The 20,901-nt window shown below is 48.2% G+C and overlaps 1 protein-coding gene and 2 pseudogenes across 1 annotated transcript in view; all 3 read left to right on the top strand.

Annotated features, from left to right (window-relative positions):
* Positions 1 to 3,616, top strand: part of LOC146210039 (uncharacterized) — a 28,371-nt pseudogene extending 24,755 nt beyond the window's left edge.
* Positions 3,617 to 5,666: 2,050 nt separating this feature from the next.
* LOC146210036 (lanC-like protein 3) overlaps positions 5,667 to 20,901 on the top strand; it is a 75,496-nt gene continuing 60,261 nt past the window's right edge. The window contains exon 1 of the mRNA XM_084606626.1: positions 5,667 to 6,646. Within this exon, the coding sequence (XP_084462752.1) occupies positions 6,225 to 6,646 (422 nt within the window). The 5' untranslated portion in view covers positions 5,667 to 6,224. The remainder of the gene's footprint in view (positions 6,647 to 20,901) is intronic.
* Positions 10,942 to 19,605, top strand: LOC146210038 (uncharacterized; annotated as a pseudogene).

The raw sequence follows: 20,901 nt of genomic DNA, 5'->3' as shown, positions 1-20,901 counted from the left end.
ATTTGACTCAGTTGAAACCTCGGCGGTGATGCAGGCATTGCGAAATCAGGGGGTAGACGAGCCGTACGTGAAAGTGCTGGAAGATATATATAGTGGCTGCACAGCAACCATAGTTCTGCATAAAGAAAGTAACAAAATTCCCATAAAGAAAGGTGTTAGGCAAGGAGACACAATCTCCCCAGTACTATTCACAGCTTGTTTAGAGGAAGTATTCAGAGACTTGGAATGGGAGCAGTTAGGGATAAGGCTAGATGGAGAATACCTCAGTAATCTGCGATTTGCTGATGACATTGCCTTGCTAAGCAACTCGGGAGATGAACTGCAAATAATGATTGATGACCTAGACAGGAAAAGTAGAAAGGTAGGCTTGAAAATCAATATGCAGAAGACTAAGGTAATGTTCAACAGCCTCGGGAAGGAACAGGAGTTTACATTAGGTAGCGAAATACTGGAAGTAGTAGGCGAATATATCTACTTAGGACAGGTAGTAACCGCAGATCCGGACCATGAAAAGGAAATAACAAGAAGAATAAGATTGGGATGGAGCGCATTTGGCAAGCACTCGCAGATTATGACTAGCAGCTTACCGGTATCGCTCAAGAGGAAAGTATACAACAGTTGCATCTTGCCTGTACTCACCTATGGGGCTGAAACGTGGAGGCTAACCAAGAGAGTTCTACTTAAGTTGAGGACAACCCAGAGGGCTATGGAACGAAAAATGGTAGGGGTAACATTAAGAGATAGAAAGCGTGCAGAGTGGGTCAGAGAAATAACTCAAGTTAACGACATATTAGTGGAAATTAAGAAGAAATGGACATGGGCAGGACATGTAGTGCGAAGAGAGGATAACCGATGGTCGCTGAGGGTAACAAACTGGATTCCAAGGGAAGGAAAGCGTAGCAGGGGGCGGCAGAAAGTTAGGTGGGCGGATGAGATTAAGAAGTTCGCAGGGGTCAAGTGGATGCAGCTAGCACAGAACCGGGTTAAGTGGAGAGATATGGGAGAGGCCTTCGCCCTGCAGTGGGTATAATCAGGCTGATGATGATGATGATGATGATGATCATATGAACACCTCCTGCACATTGGCCGTATCCCTGATAAAACGAAACCATATTTTTTAACCCACGCGTGCGTCGAAGCATGGCAACACATTCAAGAATTGAAGAAAAAAACAATACCGTACGACCTAACTAGTGCAGATTACCCGCAATACCTCGGGTTTACTTGCCAAAGGGTTTTTCAGGGCCAGCATTAATTGCTCCAGAGTAACGCACACTACAAGTACAAGCTGGAAAGGCTAGCTCCTCTACAGGACCGAATTTTGATTTTTAGTGAAGGAGGCCAGGGATCCTAGCAAATTCGCGACAAATGCAATCCAGAGACTGTAATTTTCCAGTTATCACTGACAGCGAAAAGCAGATTATAGCCAAAATAGAAGCCTGGGCGAGTTGGTATGTATACATTCTAAAACAGCGCAAAAGAACAGGGACGAGAGAACAGAACGTACAACACGAGCGCTGACTTACAACTGATTTATTGAACATAAGTGAGCAATATATAAGAAAACTGGGTGATAAAACCAGAATTAGTCGACGTCAAATACGTTGTAGGGGGCCGTAAAAGTGATAAGAGCGTGGTAGGTTGATGAGGGTAAAAGACGATATAATCTAAAAAGAGATGATTGAAGTGAACAGATACATTCGAAAGAAGGGAAGCAGTTAATGTGACAAGGTGTAAAGAGCCATAAAAACGATAAAAGCGAAGCATCGAAACATGATAAAATTGATAAAATATACAAAAGGAGTGGAATGCATAAAATTGACAGGTTACTGCTAAAAACTGCTTAAACTTTAACGGCGAGTTAAACGATGGCGATCAAGTTCTGCAGATAGAAACCTTATTTCTTTGTCGGACAGAAGCACAGACGGAGCACTGACACAGGTGTATTTATTAGTTTTTATGTTAAAAGCCTCAATAACTTCCCTAGTCAGTTGATCAGCGTGATGTCCTATGACTCTGCATTGTTGAAAATCTGGTAGACATTCGCTGCAGTTTTTGATATGGTCTGCGATATGTCCTTTGTCACCTTTTTGCACATCTTTGTTGTGTTCTCGCAAATGATCATTGATGCATCTTCCTGTCTGTCCGATGTATTTGTCACCACATGTTAAGGGGATTGAATAGATGACTTCGTTTTCACATGGGATGAATTGCTTTTTATGATTGGTCCTGCAGGTTCTTACGGTCTTGGTGGGATGGTTGACCCGATGGCAAATGTTAGCCAACTTTTCTGGTGCGGAAAACACTACTTTTACTTTAGCCCGATTTATAATCTTTTTGAGCTTATGGGACAAGGCGTGGCAGTACGAAATGACTGCGACCTTCTGTTTCTGATTATCCTTATTATCACGAACTCCTTCACATTGCCTGCCTTGTATATTTATCTGTTTTAGAAGCTTCTGGGAGACAGATATAATCAGGTGCGTGGGATAGCCTGCCCGAGATAATCTACTGCATTGTTTTTCATAACTTGAAAGCATGCTGTGTGGGCATGATTTTTTGAGCGCATTAGACAAGCACAGGCCAGCAATGGCTCGCTTCACCAATTTTGAATGAGCTGAATGGTAAGGGACAACTGGTTTCTTATTGCGTGGCTCATAGGTCCAACATTTGTGTGGGACCTATGAGCCACGCAATAAGAAACCAGTTGTCCTTATTTTTATACAACCTTATTTTTATACAATGAACACGTTGCCGCCGCAAAAATATTGAGGAGCAAGCAGGAATAAAAAAACGCAGCGTCAGGGGACGCGTTATTACGGGGAGTGAGAAAGACACCCTACGTCGCAAACAACTCTGTTATTTTTAGGAATAAACTTCTTTCGACTAATCTTGTGAATCCATTGACTCGTGCGCAAGCCGTCACGCTTGCCTTGAGGTATCATGAGTACCGCATAACAATCTTTAGGCCGCTTGCTGCAGTTGTACGCGCAACAGCACGGCATAGAGCTTGCACGCTGCAATAAAAGTACAGCGCGCAATATTCGCTCGCCGAAACTAGGAGAAAAATGGCGCGAAGGAAAAAGAAAACACGAGGAAAACGCCGGACGGGCGTTGGTTTCCAAGGGCAACGGCAGGGAGACCAATCGTCGCTCAGGAAATCGGGCGGAGAACCGGCCTTCAGCGAAGGGGCGCGCAAGGGGCGAGGAGGTAGCGCGGCGGCACCAAAGTTCAATCGTTGGCGTAACTTAAGATGTTTTACTCCACTAGCGCCGCCTGGCCACTGCAGGTTGCCTATAGCGACAATCACCGCCTTTTCCCGGCTCCTGCAAAGGGGCTGCGTATGAACGAACTTTAAGGCGCCTGCAACAGGCACTCTACTCTGTCCTGCAATCTTAAAGCATTATGATCCTAACGATGCCTGCACTGTGGAGAGAATTGTGATGTCTTCCACATGGTGTGGGCATGTACTCGAATTCCTCACCTCCCCCCTTCCCCTACCCTTTCCCGAGAGGCATGGGAGACTGCCCTCCTCAACTGCTCCACACTGGAGTCTCAACGGACTCTGGTGAAACGGGCGCGAGACGGGGCCTCGTCATGCGGTGTCCCGGACTAGGGACGCCAACCATGTAGGGGGGGGGGGGGGCACTCTGTGGCTCCCAAACTCCAATTAACCAATAAACGTTTCCACCACCACCTGCGACGCCGGCCGAGCGCGGCACTGGCTTTTACCCGTGGAGCGCGCGCGCTTCGAGGCACCTACCGTGGAGTAAAATCCCTTGATGATTTGAAAGTAGCGACTTTCTGTGAACTATGCCGCCGCGCCGCGCACCCTCACCGATCCTCCTCTCTCACCTCTCCCAACGGATGGTGATTGGCTCCGCGGGCGGTCTCCGGGAAAAGTGCGCGAAAAGTTCGCTCTTTTTGTGTTTTCGTTTTTGTCGGCGCCATGTTTTGGGCAGTGGCCGCTCCTACGACCGAGCTCCGTGACATTGCGCGCTTGCTCTTCGCGTTATTCGCGCTCCTTTAGTGCAGCACTATGCCCAGTTGCTGCGCATTTCAGTGCACAAGCCGGCGTGAAAAAGGCTTTGTTCTTTTCGCGAATCCGAGCGGCAATAAAGACACCGTTAGAAGAAAAAAGTGGCTGCACAACATCGGCCGCAAGAACTTTACGCCGACGCAGACTGCCCATCTCTGCGAGGTACAAGCGACTGCGTATAGTGAAACTGCATGCAAGCGCATCACTAATCTGGCAATCTCACTTAATTCACTGATCATTTTGCGTCGTTATGCGTGTTATTGTTTTCACTTCATGGTTCCGCTCAACGTGTTATAATAGCCACGGCTGATGCATACAATGCGCATACATTCGCATATAATATGTTCGTGTACTTCCTCTTCACACCCGCTTTAATTTCTCAACCTAGGTCTGTCTTTTCAACAATAGCGCGTGCAATGAGGGAGATTATTAAGCATTAATATGCTTATGTCGCAGGAAAGCGTGTAGAGAACTCGTCCACAGAACGTGTCCGCAAAACTATATATCCGCACATCAAAAATTTCTCTTTAAACCCTTAAAATTTGACCTTGTCCGAATCTGGCGAAAATTGGTGTCTAACCTAACTTGAATATGACAAATTCAGTAGTTACGTCCAAATTTCGGGACTTCCCGCAAAATGCAGCCCCATGAACCCTCTGAATTTGACCTCATCCGAATGTGGCCAAAATCGATGTCTAACCTATAATTTGGGTATGGCGAATTCAGTGAAGTCGAATCCAAATTTCGGTGGTCGAGGCGGCTTTGGGGTGCGGACGCGTTCCTTGGATGACGGGAAATCGGTGCGCGGAACTTAGGCTCTCGATTTTGGCTCGACATCACCTCAAGGTCGCCGACAGCGGGACCTACAAGCGTTTCATGCTTAATAGAAAAAATTTCATATTTGTTTTCAAGCCGCCGCGAAAATTCTCAACTACAAAAACGATTAAGCCGTTGCATGTGCAGTGCGCGGTGCCAAACTCAGACTGAACCTTAATGAAAAATCTTAGGACGGCCATCAAAGCAAATGTCCCAGCTTGTTCCCAGCAAACATCCCGCTACTAAAACGCCACTCCTGAGCAACTTCATAAACTGTACTTCCGCGAAAATTAGTTCGAGGTGAATCTAAATTTAACTAACAATTGGTATGCTGAAAAAATTCTAGAATGTTCAAATATATTGTAAATATTAAGCTTCATACACTATGCCGTGTTGAGAAAGACGGTAAGGAAAAGTCAAAAGGAATGTGAGATGTATGCAGTAAGTGGTTTTGTTCGTGCCGCAAGCGCTCTTAATTGGCACTTTCATTGCGCGTACGAGACGCTAACTTATGTGGCTCGTGGTAGCCAAGCGTGTCGCATGTCTTACTCGTGATTTTATTCAATCACAGAGTGTGGAAAAAGCGCGAACTTAAGAGCGCGCGCATGTGCCAGCCAACTGCCCGAACGGCGAGAGAGCGCTGCCCAAAAAAGCATGCCGTGTGCAGCGCGCACAGCCGGCGGGAGAGGATATTCGAGGAGGAAAACGCCGGAGTGAAGGAGAGTGTCGCTACTTTCAAATTATTGAGGGGTTTTACCGTGGAGACGCGCGCAGCGCCACCGCGCGCCGCCGCGCACCGCCGCTCCCCGTCGACATCGGCGGGGACACCTCGAGCGGTGCCTGTGAGCACACTACCCAATAATCTAGTTCACTGTAAAGAAGGTTTGGTGCGTACGAGTGCGCAGAAAACTCCGCGAGTGCCGTGAGCCGCAGACACCATAAGTTTCGTTTTCGCGTTGTTAGTCGATCGATGACAGCTGCGAGAGCGGAGCACACATCCGAGCCAAGCGAAGCCGCAATCAGCCGACAACGAACGGCATTGGCGCTGAGCCACGGCGGAAAGCAGTAGCGCATAGTAGCGCGCCGGGCTCAGGGAGAGAAGAGGCAGAGGGCAAGGCTCCGTTGGTTTTTTGCGCCGTGGGAACACCATCAGCGCCTGGGTTGCAGTCGGTGAGGCGCTACCTGGAAGGAGTGGGGTGCAAAGTGGCCGTCATCCTCAGGTCTGGAGTGCGGCGTCCTCCGTACGTCGTGGTGGGGCCCCTGTAATCGCCGGCTCCTCAGCCGGCCGTGCGCGGCCGCAGGCCTGGGTAACCTTCTGACGAGCGTCCGCTGGCAGAGCGACGACGGCCGTCGCGAAGACGAAACCAGCATGTCTTCCAAGCCGAAGCGCTACTTTGTCAACACGCTGCCCGACTACGACGGGGCGCCGATCCCGCTAGAGCGCGAGCTGTGGGTCGAGCGCTGCCGCGACACCGTGCAGCGCGTTTTCACGCACCAGGGCACTGGTTTCGACGACTGCGACGGCGGACTGTACGTCGGCGTGGCCGGCGTCGCCTTCATGGCGCACCGCGTGGCTCAGAGCCCCCACTTTGCGGCCGACCGCTCGCGGCTGCTGACCAAGGCGCAGACGTACCTGGGACACGCGCTCAGCTACTGCGACCAGCCACAGGTGCGCGCCGACCGCGCCATGCAGTCCGCGTTCCTGTTAGGAAGCGCAGGCGTCTGGGCGCTTGCTGCCGTAGTCGCCGCTGAGGTGGGGCGCAACGACGACTGCGACAACTTCTTGGCCAGGTGAGCCACTGTTTACAATCACCGCCGCGAAGCGCGCGCCTACGCAGCGTTTAATAATGCTATAATGGCTGTGACAACTGATAAGGCTAAACAAAGGTGTTTGCTCGTCTAGTTTTTTTTCGTCTAGCGTAATAAATTTGAAAGCGCACGGACAGACAAGGGCGGGAGAAGTGGACGGTAAACGTTTGTCCCGTCCACATCCCTCTCTGCAAGCGCTCTCGAATTTGACAGCTGGGTAACCCGCGCCGGAAATACGTCGTGTCGACTACGGCATAATGCGACGGTGAATGCAGTTCCTCCAATTTCGTGTGAACTTGGTCGAGGTACTTACTGCCTTCTTTTTAGTTTTGCTTTATTCCGTGCTTGTTTCGGATCCTTGTCGATCTTTGAATTAGGGTGACGTCTGTGAGTATACTGCATGCCACCTGGAAACTTGTGCAGACTTCTGTTGGTACCAGTAGCCGTGTTCTTTCATTTTTAGAGCGCAGCTCTTTGCCGCCCGTTACTGGGTTTCGCGTCGGCCTCGTAACCAGCCCCGCCCCCCTTTCAGCCTCCCCAGCTCAGCCCCCCTCTCCCAGCGTGGCGCCGACCTTCCCCGTTCGCCCACACCACGCTGCTTATACCCCCTCCCCCCTCTTCGTGCGTGGCGGCGAGGGTGCTCTCCGGTTGCCGAAACGCAGAGTCACGTTCTCTTCACTCGCTAGCGGTGTCAGCGGCACGTCAGTCGCTGCTAGTTCGTTGGCAATGTTCCTATGGGCCCGCGGATTGCCTCCCGATAACTTAATTGCTCTCTTCATTTCTCCGACCGCAAAGCTTCATGACAGCCAAGAACTGTCAGTGGAGTGTTTCTTGAAGGAATACGTGTGAAAAATAAAAAAAAAAGTCTGTAATTGTACATACGTTGCTTGCTCGAAATCTTTGCCTCAATCTATCGAAAACGTGAAAGAGCTGATGAGCTGCACTCAAATTTCGCATTAGGAAGTAACATAATCATCGGCAATTTTTTTTTTGAGCGCATATCTCACATTTAATGGTTTTTCAATTGCTTTAAACAATCCATAACATATTGAGTACCCTTTCATGCTACTTCTAGGTACTTTTCATTATAACCGTTTATCATTTTTCAACGAAGAAATAAGGATCAGCAGTTGGCCATTGTTTCTTTAAAGCATAACTTGGACTGTGTGTCAGTTACCAGTGAAGAATGCCTTTCAACTTCACTTTACTGCTTTTTTTTTCTTCTTACTAAACGGCTTATGTTTTATGTGTGCACTTCCCAGTTTATTTTTTTTAATATGTTTTTGCGGGCTAGTTGCTTCATGTTCGAAGATGGGAAATGCTATGTTATAATGTGACGACCAGCACTACACTATTGCGCCTAGGGTGTTGTGCTCATTCCTTTCCCTTTGTTGTTATTTTGTAGCACTGTTTTCCTTTCAATTTTCTTGTTCTCACATATATTTCATGAATTAAGAATTGCACTCTTTGAGAGATGCTGATCCCAACAAGGTCATATCAAATGAAGGCATTGATATGCTAATGAAAGATCTTCACTCTTAATTCATGCTTAGTAATGCTTTTGCTAACATCTTCTAATGGTACATTTATTCTTTAAAAGGTACTGTCTGTTGAGGTGGTATCACACAACAAGGTAAGTAGTAGTCCAAATCCTGAATATAACCTTTAAAACTTTCAAGGCATCGAAAATTTCATTCAAAAGTAAACCATGAGTAGCAACCTCTAGCTGCGAAATATTGGCCACTGGCCAAAGTATGTAATGGAATTATCCTGGGAATTATATAATATGGGTTGAACATTGCAGTAACCAAGAAATAAATATTCATATCTTTAATTTGGCACTGAAAATCTCGTAAAAATGACTGAAGTGGCCTCCTGGCAAAACGCTGTAATTATCACTAGCGCGTGTCCTGTGTCTTCTTCTCTTGTGTGCGTCTTCCTGTGCGCTTTATCTTCAGTCAAGTTGCAATGCACCATCTAGCCCAACTTCAAGTTTTGTTAAATTATCACTTGTAACTCACGGGACTACGTCTCGGGAAAATGTCACTGGTTTTCTTAATTACAGTGTCCTTCATTCTTTGAATAGTGCTTGTCTTGTTTTATTTTTTGCACTTTCTCTTGTGTACCCATCAGCCACACTCTTTTCGCATTACTTATGAAGTGCTTTTGTTCCTCTTGGGTTCCAGCATTGCAGTACATAAAAATGGGGGCATGCACTGATCGAAAACTTCTCCGTAAAATTTTTCTCCAGCAGTTCTGAACAAACCACTGCGGAATTGACAGCTCTGTACAAGAAGCTTTCCATTGCGCAGTAAATAATTGGATGGTTAGTGCACAGTGTTCTGTCCCTTTAATCAACACAGCCCTAACGTCTGGAAGATAAAATGTGCGGCGGTCATGTTTGTTGAGGCTTGTCGCAGCTGATAGTATTTTTAAACACTGGAGAAACTCTATCACTTGCAGTAGGCCATGAGATACAAATTAATATGTGCAAACTGCCTTTTTAGGAGTAAAAGAAAGATAATTTTAACTCAGAGGCTCGGAGCTCCTTTCATTTTTGGGTTATCATCATCATTTGCCGGACTATAACCACTGCAGGGCCTATATCCACTTCCATATTCCTTTAGGTAACCTGGTCCTGTGCTAGCATTTTTGTGTAATGCCTTGCAACTGTAATTGAGGGGACATGCAACTATGCAACTGCCTTCTATGCAACTTGCCCTCATTTCTTTTCATTTGAGTCAGACGCTGTGCCACTTCTTGAGGTTCTTATCTAGTTTTCATTCTTGTGCAATGATGATCCTGCTGATAACAGCTACAGCTGGCCTGAGAATATTGAGTAATGGATTGATCACTGTTCCTGCTGGTTATTGCTGGTGTTATCATTTTTGTAAGGCTGGAGGTTTAAACATGGTCTGCAAAAAAATAAAAACTGAATGGCAAAAAATGTGCTCATTTTTTTGGCAGTAATGTAAAGAGCAGTAATTTTGATGCGTTAACCTGCTCAATGGGCATAAGGAGGCTTTCATTATTTTCTTCTTTAAAAAAAACAGCTTACTCTTGGTGGTGTAGTTTTATTAAATAAATTTCAAGGGTTCAATGCTGCTGAACCAAATATTGAGCGAAAGCATTAGCTGCGGGTGACCGATCGTTCTTCTTCTCTTTTTCTTTTTCCTCAGCCCATATATATATAAAGCCCCACTTTAACCAACCGATATGAACATGCCTTAGTGGCCTGTAGGGGTAAAGTGAATGCCAGGGTCCTAGCAGGCTCATTCTGACATAACCGTCCCATGTGAAACGAGAGACCCAATTTGGCAGGTCCTGCCAGCTTGGGGTCGTCTAAAGGTCAAAGTCAAACGTGGCTACCGCCGGGATCACGCTGGCGGCTTATTGCTGTCGTATTAAGAATCGAAGGTATCAATTCGTGCCCGAGATAAAGGTGGCAGTGCTGAGCAGCCTGCCATGACTTGGACTCAGCCGATGTGGTTCATTATACCATGCTTGCTGCCCAGTCAATCCTATAGCAAAAATGTACAAGCCAGCTTTCCTGTGAGGCAGAAATTCATGTACAATGGCAGCCAGTGACAGGCCATTGTGTGAGAGAACAGGGTGGGAATAACTGGGGAGCACTGCTACTTTGGGGGTGAATGAAGTATGTCCAGAAATAAGGCGAATGCTTCTTCAAAAATTGTCTCCGAAATATTGACAATAATTTGTTCAAATGGATCGAATGCTTTCTCAATATGTCTGCACTAACGGCTGCAACTCATCATTTGCTAACCTACTATCAGGTGTTTCACAGGGTTCCGTCGTCGGATCATTACTCTTCCAAATACAGTAGAATCTCAATAAACGGAAATCGGTTAAATGGAACTACCGCTTAAACGGAACAAACGCCTCGCGATTGGTTGGTTTTGTATTAAGCCAATGTGAAAAAAATCTCGTTAATCGGAACTCAAATTTTGCGACCACCGCGTTAACGGAACCAAAAAACTCTAAACCGCAACTAGTTGGACAAGCGCAGTGCCATCACGGTACGCATCAATGCTCCCCTCCTTCTCCTCCCCACGTCACCACTCCGGTTTCCGTCTCCGGCGGTTTCCGGTTTGCTCGTACACTGCCCTCCGCATTGCTCGCTCGCTCGCGTTCACGGCGGTTGTGTTCAGTTAGGCCTAACGGCGGTTGTGTTCAGTTAGGCCTAAGCCCTAGAGCTTTTGTTTGGTCCGATGGCAACGCAAAAACGACCGCACAATGCACTTGCGTTGGAAAGGAATATGGAGATCATCGACTTCGAGAGTGGTGGCTTCACGAAGAGTTGGAAGAGTTTCTTCCAACGAGAAGAAGGTTCGGAAGTGTTTCTGCACAGCCTGTCAAGTATGGGTGATGCCATTAACAAAAAACAGCTGCGAGAGCTCAAACAAGCAAATATAAAATCCTTTTTCACTAGCCAATAAGTGGTAATTCCCACTCTTTTGACATTTTTTTTTTAAATTTCAGTACTAGTACTACTGGAACAAAAATTCACTGCTTATTTTTCTCTAGTAAAGTTTGTTCTCATAGTGTACCGTTCTCCTTATTACCTAGATTTCGCAAATTGAGATCCGCTGAGACTGCCAGCTGCGCGCGCGCGCCCGCCGCGTAGGGTTCACGCGGAAGCGGATTGCGCAATGCTGAACCTATTCTCTCATTAAACGAAACTCCTGATAAACGGAACATATTTTCCCGGTCCCTTGAGTTTCCGTTTATCGAGATTCTACTGTATATATAAATGATCTTCCATCCTATGTGTCATCTAACATATATTTATTCTCTGATGACTGCAATATTTTACATGATATAAAAAAATGATGTTAACATCCTGTAGCATGACCTCATGGCTATACGCCTCGTGCGCTGCCGTTTCAAGGGTACACGTAGTGCCCTCTACGAAGAGCAAAAAGCGTCTGTTCCCGCTGGCGTCCCGCCGCACCGTCAGTCCGTCTCCACCATAGTGCAGCGTGCTGCAGTCGCGGGTTCTGGGCGAAAAAAGTCACTTCCGTGTACTGTTGCGTGTATGGATGCCACAGCAGCTACGCCAATACTGCTGGGAAACAACCCAGAGTGGAGTTCTATCGATTTCCGTGGAAATCTTACGAGACCGAGAGGAGAGAACGCTGGGTCAGAGCAGTGCGGCGTGCAAGGTAAACAATGGCAACGTTAGTTTTGGAGGGGGAATTTTTTTGCATTTCGAGTGCAAATTGCAATGTGGTCGCAATCTTTGTTTTCACCAGCCCGGATGGATAGCGCCCATTTTGTTGGAAATCGCCGAAGCACCATCGTCAGTCACCCCGCTTACGTGCCAAGCATATTTCCGTCGTGCTACGGAAAGGGAGAGATTCGACAGGTGAGCTGTACAGAAGGGCTAGCGATATTGTGTTTAAGTTCTGACGCGCTGCTAAGTTTTGTTTTGATTGTGCATAGAATTCGCAGCTTGTGATCTGTAGTCCACTAATAACGTGCTTGCCTTTGAAAATTTCTTAGATTTCAGCGACGAAGCCAGTCACTTTCTGCGCCGACTATCCAAGGTGAAGGCAGTGAAATGCAAGATTCTCCCGCTGGCTCTCCGCACAGTTGTGTTGAAGAACCATCGCTACCTGTGGAATCCTGTGCATCTGTGGTGAGCAAAATGTATTATATATATATATTGTAATAGGAGTCCTTAAACAGGGCGCTACGCCGTCAACAGTCAATGGAACGTTCTGCGATCAGTCGTTGCACTTCTGTAAGCGCACGCCCGAGCGTCAGAGAGAGAGCTTCGTTGTCGTTTTCTTTCCTGACCGTCACGCGCGTTGAACATGGTTGTCGTTTTCTTCAAAGCATCAGGCGCTGAACATATCAGAGCCCAATACCTGTTTTACAACTTCCCCCGGGCGAAAAGGCGGATTATGGCGATGTGACGATGGCAGGGTCGTAGTAAGGCTTCAGGCGGTTACTGTGCACTATTTCATGATTGCGGCAACGGTGGTCAGTGGATGGTGTAAGGGGTTCGATGAGGTAGTTGACGGGGGATGTTTGCTTGACAATACGGTTGGGGCCCTGGTACTTGCTCAGAAGTTTGGATGAAAGGCTGGGACTGGAGGAAGGCACCCATAGCCATACCGAAGAGTCTGTACGGTAAGTAGGAAGAAGTGCAGATTGATCTCGGATGGTTTTCTGCTGTTGCTGGGCGTGAGAAGTGAAGGACCGGGCAAGCTGGCGGCATTCTTCGGCATAAGTTGCAGCTTGTAAAACAGTCGTGAATTCGGAAGAATCCGGTCGGTAAGGGAGAATGGTGTCCGTGGTACAAGAGGGCTCATGACCGTAGAGAAGGAAGTATGGCGAGAATCCTGTGATTGCTTGAGTGGCAGAGTTATAAGCGAATGTGACGAATGGAAGAACGCGGTCCCAGTTGGAGTGGCCGGAAGCGACATTGCCAGCATGTCGCCCATGGTGCGGTTAAAACGCTCAACCATTCCATTTGTTTGCGGATGGTACGCGGAGGTGGCGCGATGAACGATTTTGCATTCTCTAAGAACAGCTTCGACAACTTCAGAAAGGAAGGCGGGACCTCTGTCACTCAGCAATTCTTTGGGAGCCCCGTGGCGAAGAATGATGTGATGGAGGATAAAGGAGGCAATGTCTTGGGCTGTAGCAGATGGCAAAGACGCCGTTTCGGCGTAGCATGTGAGACGATCAATTGCAACGATGATCCAGCGATTGCCTGTTGATGTGCTAGGAAGCGGGCCGTACAGGTCGATTCCAACGCGCTCGAAGGGCTGAGCTGGGCAGGTCAGCGGCTGCAGAGGAGTGGCGTGCTGGCGAGGTGGGTGTTTTCGGCGCTGACACTCTTGGCAGGACTGGACGAACCAACGAACATAACGGTACATCCCACGCCAGTAGTACCGCTGTCGCAGGCGAGTGAAGGTTTTCAATAAGCCTGCGTGGGCACACTGGGGATTGTCGTGGTAGTGGGAGCAAATCACAGAGCGCAGATGGGTCGGAATTACAAGCAGCCACTTTCTACCATCCGGAAGGTAATTCCTACGGTAGAGGAGCTCGTCTCTGATGGCGAAATGGTGAGACTGGCGACGGAGAGCACGGCAAGGAGGTCGTGAAGCGCGGCCAGATAAAACATCCAGGAGTGAAGCGATCCATGCGTCTTTGCGTTGCTCGGAAGTCATATCGGTGGGCATGTCAGTGGGATGTAGAACGGATATAGCAGGAGTGGCTTCAGACGGCAATGGAGAATGTGAGAGATCATCAGCATCGGCATGTTTACGGCCAGAGCGATAGATGACGTTAATATCGTATTCTTGGGGCCTGAGAGCCCAACGGGCCAGTCGACCAGAAGGATCTTTCAGAGAAGACAGCCAGCAGAGGGAGTGATGATCGGTGACAACATCAAAAGAACGGCCATACAAGTAGGTGCGAAATTTTGCGATTGCCCAGATGATAGCGAGACACTCTTTCTCGGTGACGGAACAGCTTGCTTCAGCTTTTGTTAGGGTCCGACTGCCGTAAGCGACAACGTACTCATCAAAGCCAGACTTCCACAAGTACTGCGCCGAGGCCGACGCCGCTGGCATCAGTGTGGATTTCCGTGGGAGAAGAAGGGTCGAAATGACGCAGGATTGGCGGAGTCGTCAGAAGGTGGCGGAGTGTCGCGAAGGCATCATCACAGTGTGGAGACCAGGCTGAAAGATCGTGGCTGGAGAGAAGCTTGGTGAGAGGGTTGATGATTGTGGCGAAATTGCGAACAAAGCGGCGGAAGTACGAGCAGAGGCCGACGAAGCTGCGGAGTTCTTTCACATTAGTTGGCTTGGGAAATTCTGCCACAGCGCTCAGTTTTGCCGGATCGGGAAGAACGCCATCCTTGGAGACGACATGCCCGAGAATTGTTAGCGGTCGTGCTCCGAAACGACACTTCTTTAAATTTAATTGGAGGCCAGCGTCGGTCAGGCATCGCAGAACTGTCTCAAGGTCCTGGAGGTGAGATGGAAAATCTGGGGAAAAGATGACAACGTCGTCCAGGTAACAAAGGCAAGTGTGCCATTTGAGCCCTCTGAGTAGGTTGTCCATCATGCGTTCGAATGTGGCAGGGGCATTGCATAGTCCGAATGGCATGACATTAAACTCATAGAGCCCATCGGGTGTGACGAAAGCGGTTTTTGGGCGATCGGCCTCTGCCATCGGCACCTGCCAATAGCCGGTGCCGATGGCAGCTCCCTGCAGGCAGTCAAGGGCGTCGTCGATACGAGGGAGAGCATAAACGTCCTTGCGCGTAATCTTGTTCAGTCGGCGGTAGTCTATACAGAATCAGATGGAACCGTCTTTTTTCTTGACCAGGACGACCGGAGATGCCCAAGGGCTGTGCGACGGTTGGATCACATTGCGCTGGAGAATGTCAGTCACCTGTTCGTCAATAATGCGGCGCTCGGTGGCTGAAACACGGTACGGACGCTGGCGCAAAGGGGCATGCGTGCCTGTATCAATGCGGTGAGTAACGGCAGTTGTGCGCCCCAACGAAGGTTGCTGGGAGTCGAACGAAGCCGCGAAACGTTGTAGGATGGCGACAAGCTGGGCTCGTTGTAAGGGCGTCAGGCCAGTGTCGATGGACCGGTGGAAAACTTTGAGGGAAGATGGAGTGGCGACAGGAAGAGGTGTTATGGCGCTGATGTGAAGGCCGGCAGTGTTATCGACGAAGGGATAGGTGGGAGTGGAATCGAGCAAAGCAACGCTACCCAGTGACGTGACTGGCCACGGAGCAAAGTAGTTGGGCAGGGGCACGGGTTACAAAAATAGCACTTGAGCTGCGAAAAATTGTTAGCACGGCATGGGGCAGCAACACGGATTTTTGGTCAGCGCATCGTAACAAGGGTGTGTAGATAACAGTGGCGTCGGAAAGAGCAGCACAATAAAGAGGCACAAGCACTGAGGAGAAAGGCGGAACGTCGGTGTCCTCTGCGACGTGCACGATAGTGGCAGCAGCAGCGGACGCGTCGAAAGAAGTGTCACTGAGGGGTGATAACTCAAGTTGAGCACGAGCGCAGTCTATTATGGCGTTATGATTGGAGAGGAAGTCCCAACCAAGGATGACGTCGTGTGATGAGCGGGCGAGGACGAGGAATTCTATTGTGTATTGAACGTCGTCGATGACAAGACGGGCGGTGCAGGCGGCTAATAGTCGAATGTCCTGAGCGCTGGCGGTGTGAAGAGAAACGGCAGGAAACGGCGTCATTACCTTTTTGAGTTTGTGACAGAGGGTGTAATTAAGAACTGATACGGCTGCGCCAGTGTCTACAAGTGCTTCGACAGGAACTCCCTCAATGAATACGGTAATAATGTTGGCTGGCACTGAAACAGGTCTTATGTTAGTCCCTGATGGCGCAGTTCTTGCCTCCGGAACTGCGGCCGTTAGTTTTCCGTGTGACCGGCTGATTGGCGGCGGAGCTTCGGAGAACGGGAACGACGACCAGGTGAAGGCGAGCGGTGGGATCGGCGATCGTAACTTGAAGAGGATTGCGGAGGAGGCTCAGGGAACATGGGCGATGGGGACGGGGTAAGATTGTACATCGGCTCACGTGTATAATCGTAGGGACGAGGGCCACGATTGCGGCACAAACGAGCCACATGGCCGGCGACTCCACAGGCGTAGCAAATGGGTCGGTTGTCTTGTGCGCGCCAGGGGTTGGAAGGCTGTGGCTGTAATCAACGGCGGAGAACCGGACGATAAGGGGGGATTGTAGGCTGCTAAGGTTGCTGATGTCCCTGAGGCTCGTATAGGATGGGAGGCCGGCTGTATACAGGGGAGACAGGGGGTGGTGGCCGCACCAAAACATCAGCGTACGTGAGAGGAGCCGCCACCAGGGGCTGCTGAGGAGGTGAAGGCAGAACCTCAGCGACCTGCTCTTGTATAACACGCTGAAGGGTGGGACTGAGCGGCGGCGCAGGTGCAGGTGCTGGGGGGCAGGTAGACAAAGAAAGCTGGCGTGCAACCTCCTCACGAACAAACTGTTGAATCTGCTGAATGAGCGACTGCTGATCCAGGGCACCGTCCCCGGAGAGAGCCAAGCTGGAAAGGGTGGCCTGCTGAAGGCCAGCACGTCGTGTGGAAAGCCGCCTTTTGCGCAGCTCATCGAAGCTTTGGCAGAAGCTGATAACATCGGACACAGTTTGGGGATTTTTGGCGACGAGAATATGGAAGGCGTCATCGTCAATACCTTGCATATTGTGCCCGATCTTCTCGGCATCGCTCATGGTAGGGTTGACGCGCTTGCAGAGGTCGACGACATCTTCTATGAAACTGGTGAAGTTCTCGCCGGTTTGTTGTGCCCGACTTTGCAAGCGTTGCTCGGCGTGAAGCTTACGTATAGCGGGACGGCCGAAAACTTCGGTCAAGCTGGTCTTGAGAGCCGCCCAGGTAGGGATGTCACTCTCATGGTTGCGAAACCATAGGTTGGCCACGTCGCTCAAATAAAAAATGACGTTTGTGAGCTTCACGTTGTCGTCTCACTTGTTGTACACACTTACGCGTTCATACGACGCCAACCAGTCTTCTACATCTGTGTTATCGGTGCCGCTGAAGATGGCTGGGTCGCGCTGCACCGGGACAGATGACAGGCGATGGGGTTGGCGGTTGGTTGGCAGTTGATTGGCGGTCTCAGGCATCGCGGAAGTGGTAGGCAACGCTCGGCTGCAAAGCTCCAGGTTGAGGGGATGGCTGTCACCTCCACCACTTGTAATAGGAGTCCTTAAACAGGGCGCTACGCCGTCAACAGTCAATGGAACGTTCTGCGATCAGTCGTTGCACTTCTGTAAGCGCACGCCCGAGCGTCAGAGAGAGAGCTTCGTTGTCGTTTTCTTTCCTGACCGTCACGCGCGTTGAACATGGTTGTCGTTCTCTTCAAAGCATCAGGCGCTGAACATATCAGAGCCCAATACCTGTTTTACAATATATATATATATATATATATTCGTCCGCGCGGACGTTACAGTAAGGTGCGTAATACAGTATTTTTTAGTCTTTGCACCGAGAAAAATAGTACAGTAATAATGTAAGCAATAATATAAATAATTCAAACATTCCGGTAAGGACATAGGGATAGCATGCGCCAGAACATTGACACAAATAAACACTTGAAAAAAAAAAAAACAATTTGTAATATCGTGGTACACCCGACAAATATAGATATGTAGATCGTGGTAAAAAGGAATGTTTCTCTTGAGATTATGTAAAGACTTGTGATATGGCTTAACAACAAGGACAGCCTTTAAAGCTGCCACAGCTATGTAGAGGGCAAGTTGGTTCCATTGTAACTGCGTTTAGATGTCATCTGTTAGGGCTACGTGAGAATGATGTATCCTTGTCCTGTTCACCGGGGAATGCCTTCATTGGTGGCTACTAGTGAGAACTTGCATTGCCATGCATAATGCCACTAATTCTACATGCATCTTTTCAGATGACTCACACTGATGAAGACTCTTGCAAAGGCACACTGTTTCTATCTGTGGTGTCATAAGGCTCAGCTTCAACACAAGTCTCTCACAGTTGATTGTGGTACACAGGCTGAGACCTGGAAAGTGTCTATCGCCTCTGGACCAGACGAGAGAATATGTGCATTTCTTGGATATCACAGTCTTATCAAAAGGCAGGATGCCTTTAGAGAATTGTGTGGTGTGAGCGTGAATGTCCTTGCTTTGTTAATGTCGGTGCTGTCATTTATCGTTGCGAGAGAGGTTTGACAATATTCTTGATGAAAATGAAATCAGGCATGGTGCTAGCCCACAAGGAGGACACACGGCGGGTAGGTGGCAGGACGCTAGGAGTCTAGCTAGGAGTCTCTTTCGCTAGCAGTACGGTGCTTTTTGGGCTCCACCGTACCACCGTAAGCCGGATATTCTTTTTAATTTTAAGCAACCTGGTAACTGCAATGGAGAGATGGATACCATCACTTGGAAGTTGTTCAGGGAACAATGCCTGCTTGTTATAGGCTGCACTACCCACGATGCCGATACATCATTGATTGTACAGAAATAAGGACAGAAGAGCCAGCCACCGTGGAACAGAGGCGCGCTCTTTTTTCTCATTATAAAGGTGGCTACACTTTAAAATTTTTTATTGATATACTATTGCCAAAGGAACTGTTACTTTTGTGCCTCAAGCCTATGGAGGCCTTGCTTCAGACACTTACATTACGATAGATTCAGGATTCTTGGAATGTCGTGCTAGCTGACAAAGGCTTCCCTGGATTACGGGCACCGACAGAGAGTAAGAGTGGCATTGTGCTTGTGCCTCCATTTTCAAGAGGAAATGCACAGTTTTCCTTTGAAGAACTCCAGGCGACATATAATATTGCTCAAGTGCGGGTCCATGTGGAAATACTAGTTATTCAGAGACTCAAATTAGGTAACATTGTAAATTGCCGAGTGCCAATTGCCCTCATTCCCCACATGAGTGAAATAATGAGGATGTGTTGTATAGGGTTTGCTAGGGTTTTTCGTGATGACCTTGCATGCTTCAAAGACAAGTTCACAATCTACACACTGTCTGCAGTGCATATCACGAAAACCACCTTTTTTTCTTTAACACTGTAGCGATGTTCACAAAGGCGTTCATTCAGGCACTTTCCACTCTGACCAATATATTTCTTTCCGCATGTCAATGGAATGTTATACACAATTGATTCCTTACATTCAGTGAACGTTTTCACATGCTTTGTAGTACAATCGTCCTTTTTTGCAGGGCTAGGCCTTGTCAACTTGCAGAGTTTCTGCAGCTTTTCAGGAGCTGAAAAAAACGACTTTTACATTGGCCCTTTGTCCAATATTCTTCAAGCGATGGGACAACCCGTGAATGTACGGAATAACAGCAACTTTTTGCTTATTTGCAGAAAAAAGGATGTGGAACATCTAGAGGTGAACAGACCTGCCTTAAAAGGCCTTCAGAAATACCTGTAAGGACATGCATGGGAAACCCGGCATCAGTCAGCCTCTGTACTTGTTCAGCAAAACTTGTTGCCATTAGCTGAGGGCAGGACTTCTTAATGGCATTGCAGAGGCATAACTTTGCAATTCCCCTCTTGACAAGTTTAGAGTTTGCAGAATTATACGGGAGTAGTGGCTTATTGGCGCGTGGCTGATATTTCCAGTAAATCTGATCGTCCTGAAATAATAGGTTGATGTCAAGAAACCAAATACTGCCTTCTGATGGCAATTCATGCGTAATAACTAGTGGCGAGAAGCCTGTGCGTACGAAATTTAGTGTTAGTGGCCAGTGATTCAAAGGAACAAGAATCGCAGTCAATAAAGATTAAATAGTCATCAACGTATCTAAAAACTTTTGTTACTTTTAAGTCGGTAAGATGGCTGCAAAGCGCTCTGTGAAGTTCGGCCAAGTATAGATCACTAAGCACGGGGGCAATACAAGTCCACCTGCTGGAACGTGTGAGCCTACCACAGGACGTGCACCAGATGCTTTCACTGGGTCCAAAGTTCGCCATGGACAAGAACAGGACTGCGCCGGAATTGCTTTCGTTTGTACGACAAGTGCCTTGTCGTGCCTCTGCAGAGGATTCCTCACACTGTGTTTCTGAAGGTGTGGACGCTTTGATCCATGGAAAAGCCCCAGTGTCAAAGGTATCTGTACTGCGCATTGCTTTGGTTTTGAGGGACCACGAACTTTGCGTGCTACCGGCAGACAAAGAGGGCGGTTTTGCTGTCATGTCTCAGGGGCTGTTCAATGCAAAAACCATGGAAGCAGTCGGTTATGCTTTCGAACCTCTCCTGAAGCGGTCTAGTTCTAAGTTGAAATCAAAAGCCAAAGAGCTTTGTAACAGGCTGCGGCTACAAAGGGTTTTAAAGGGCATAGAATTGTCCAAACGAGACTACCTCGACGTCTTCTTCAGTGTTAAAACTCACAAGGTAGACGCTCCTTTCAGGCGATTGTCTCTGAAAGTGACACGGGGTAAAGGTGTGTTGCTCTTTTCCTTCAAAAAATAAAGCTCAGCCTATTACAAATCGACAATCCATTCATAGTTAAGGACTCCAATGCTGTCATAACCTACGTAGTCTTCACTGCTCCGGGGTTTAAGAGCTTTCTCTATAGACATTAAGGATTTGTTTTATTCATTGTCGCAGGCTAATTTGCTTTTTGTGTTCAATCCTGCATTGACAAGTTTGGAGTCATTCCTGTCCAGAATGCTTCGGGTACGTCTAGC

This window comes from Amblyomma maculatum, chromosome 1 (assembly GCF_055883805.1).
Source record: "Amblyomma maculatum isolate TAMU_Amacu chromosome 1, ASM5588380v1, whole genome shotgun sequence".
NCBI lineage: Eukaryota > Metazoa > Arthropoda > Arachnida > Ixodida > Ixodidae > Amblyomma > Amblyomma maculatum.
The sequence above is the reverse complement of the archived record's forward strand: the minus strand, read 5'-3'. Positions and strand labels throughout refer to the sequence as shown.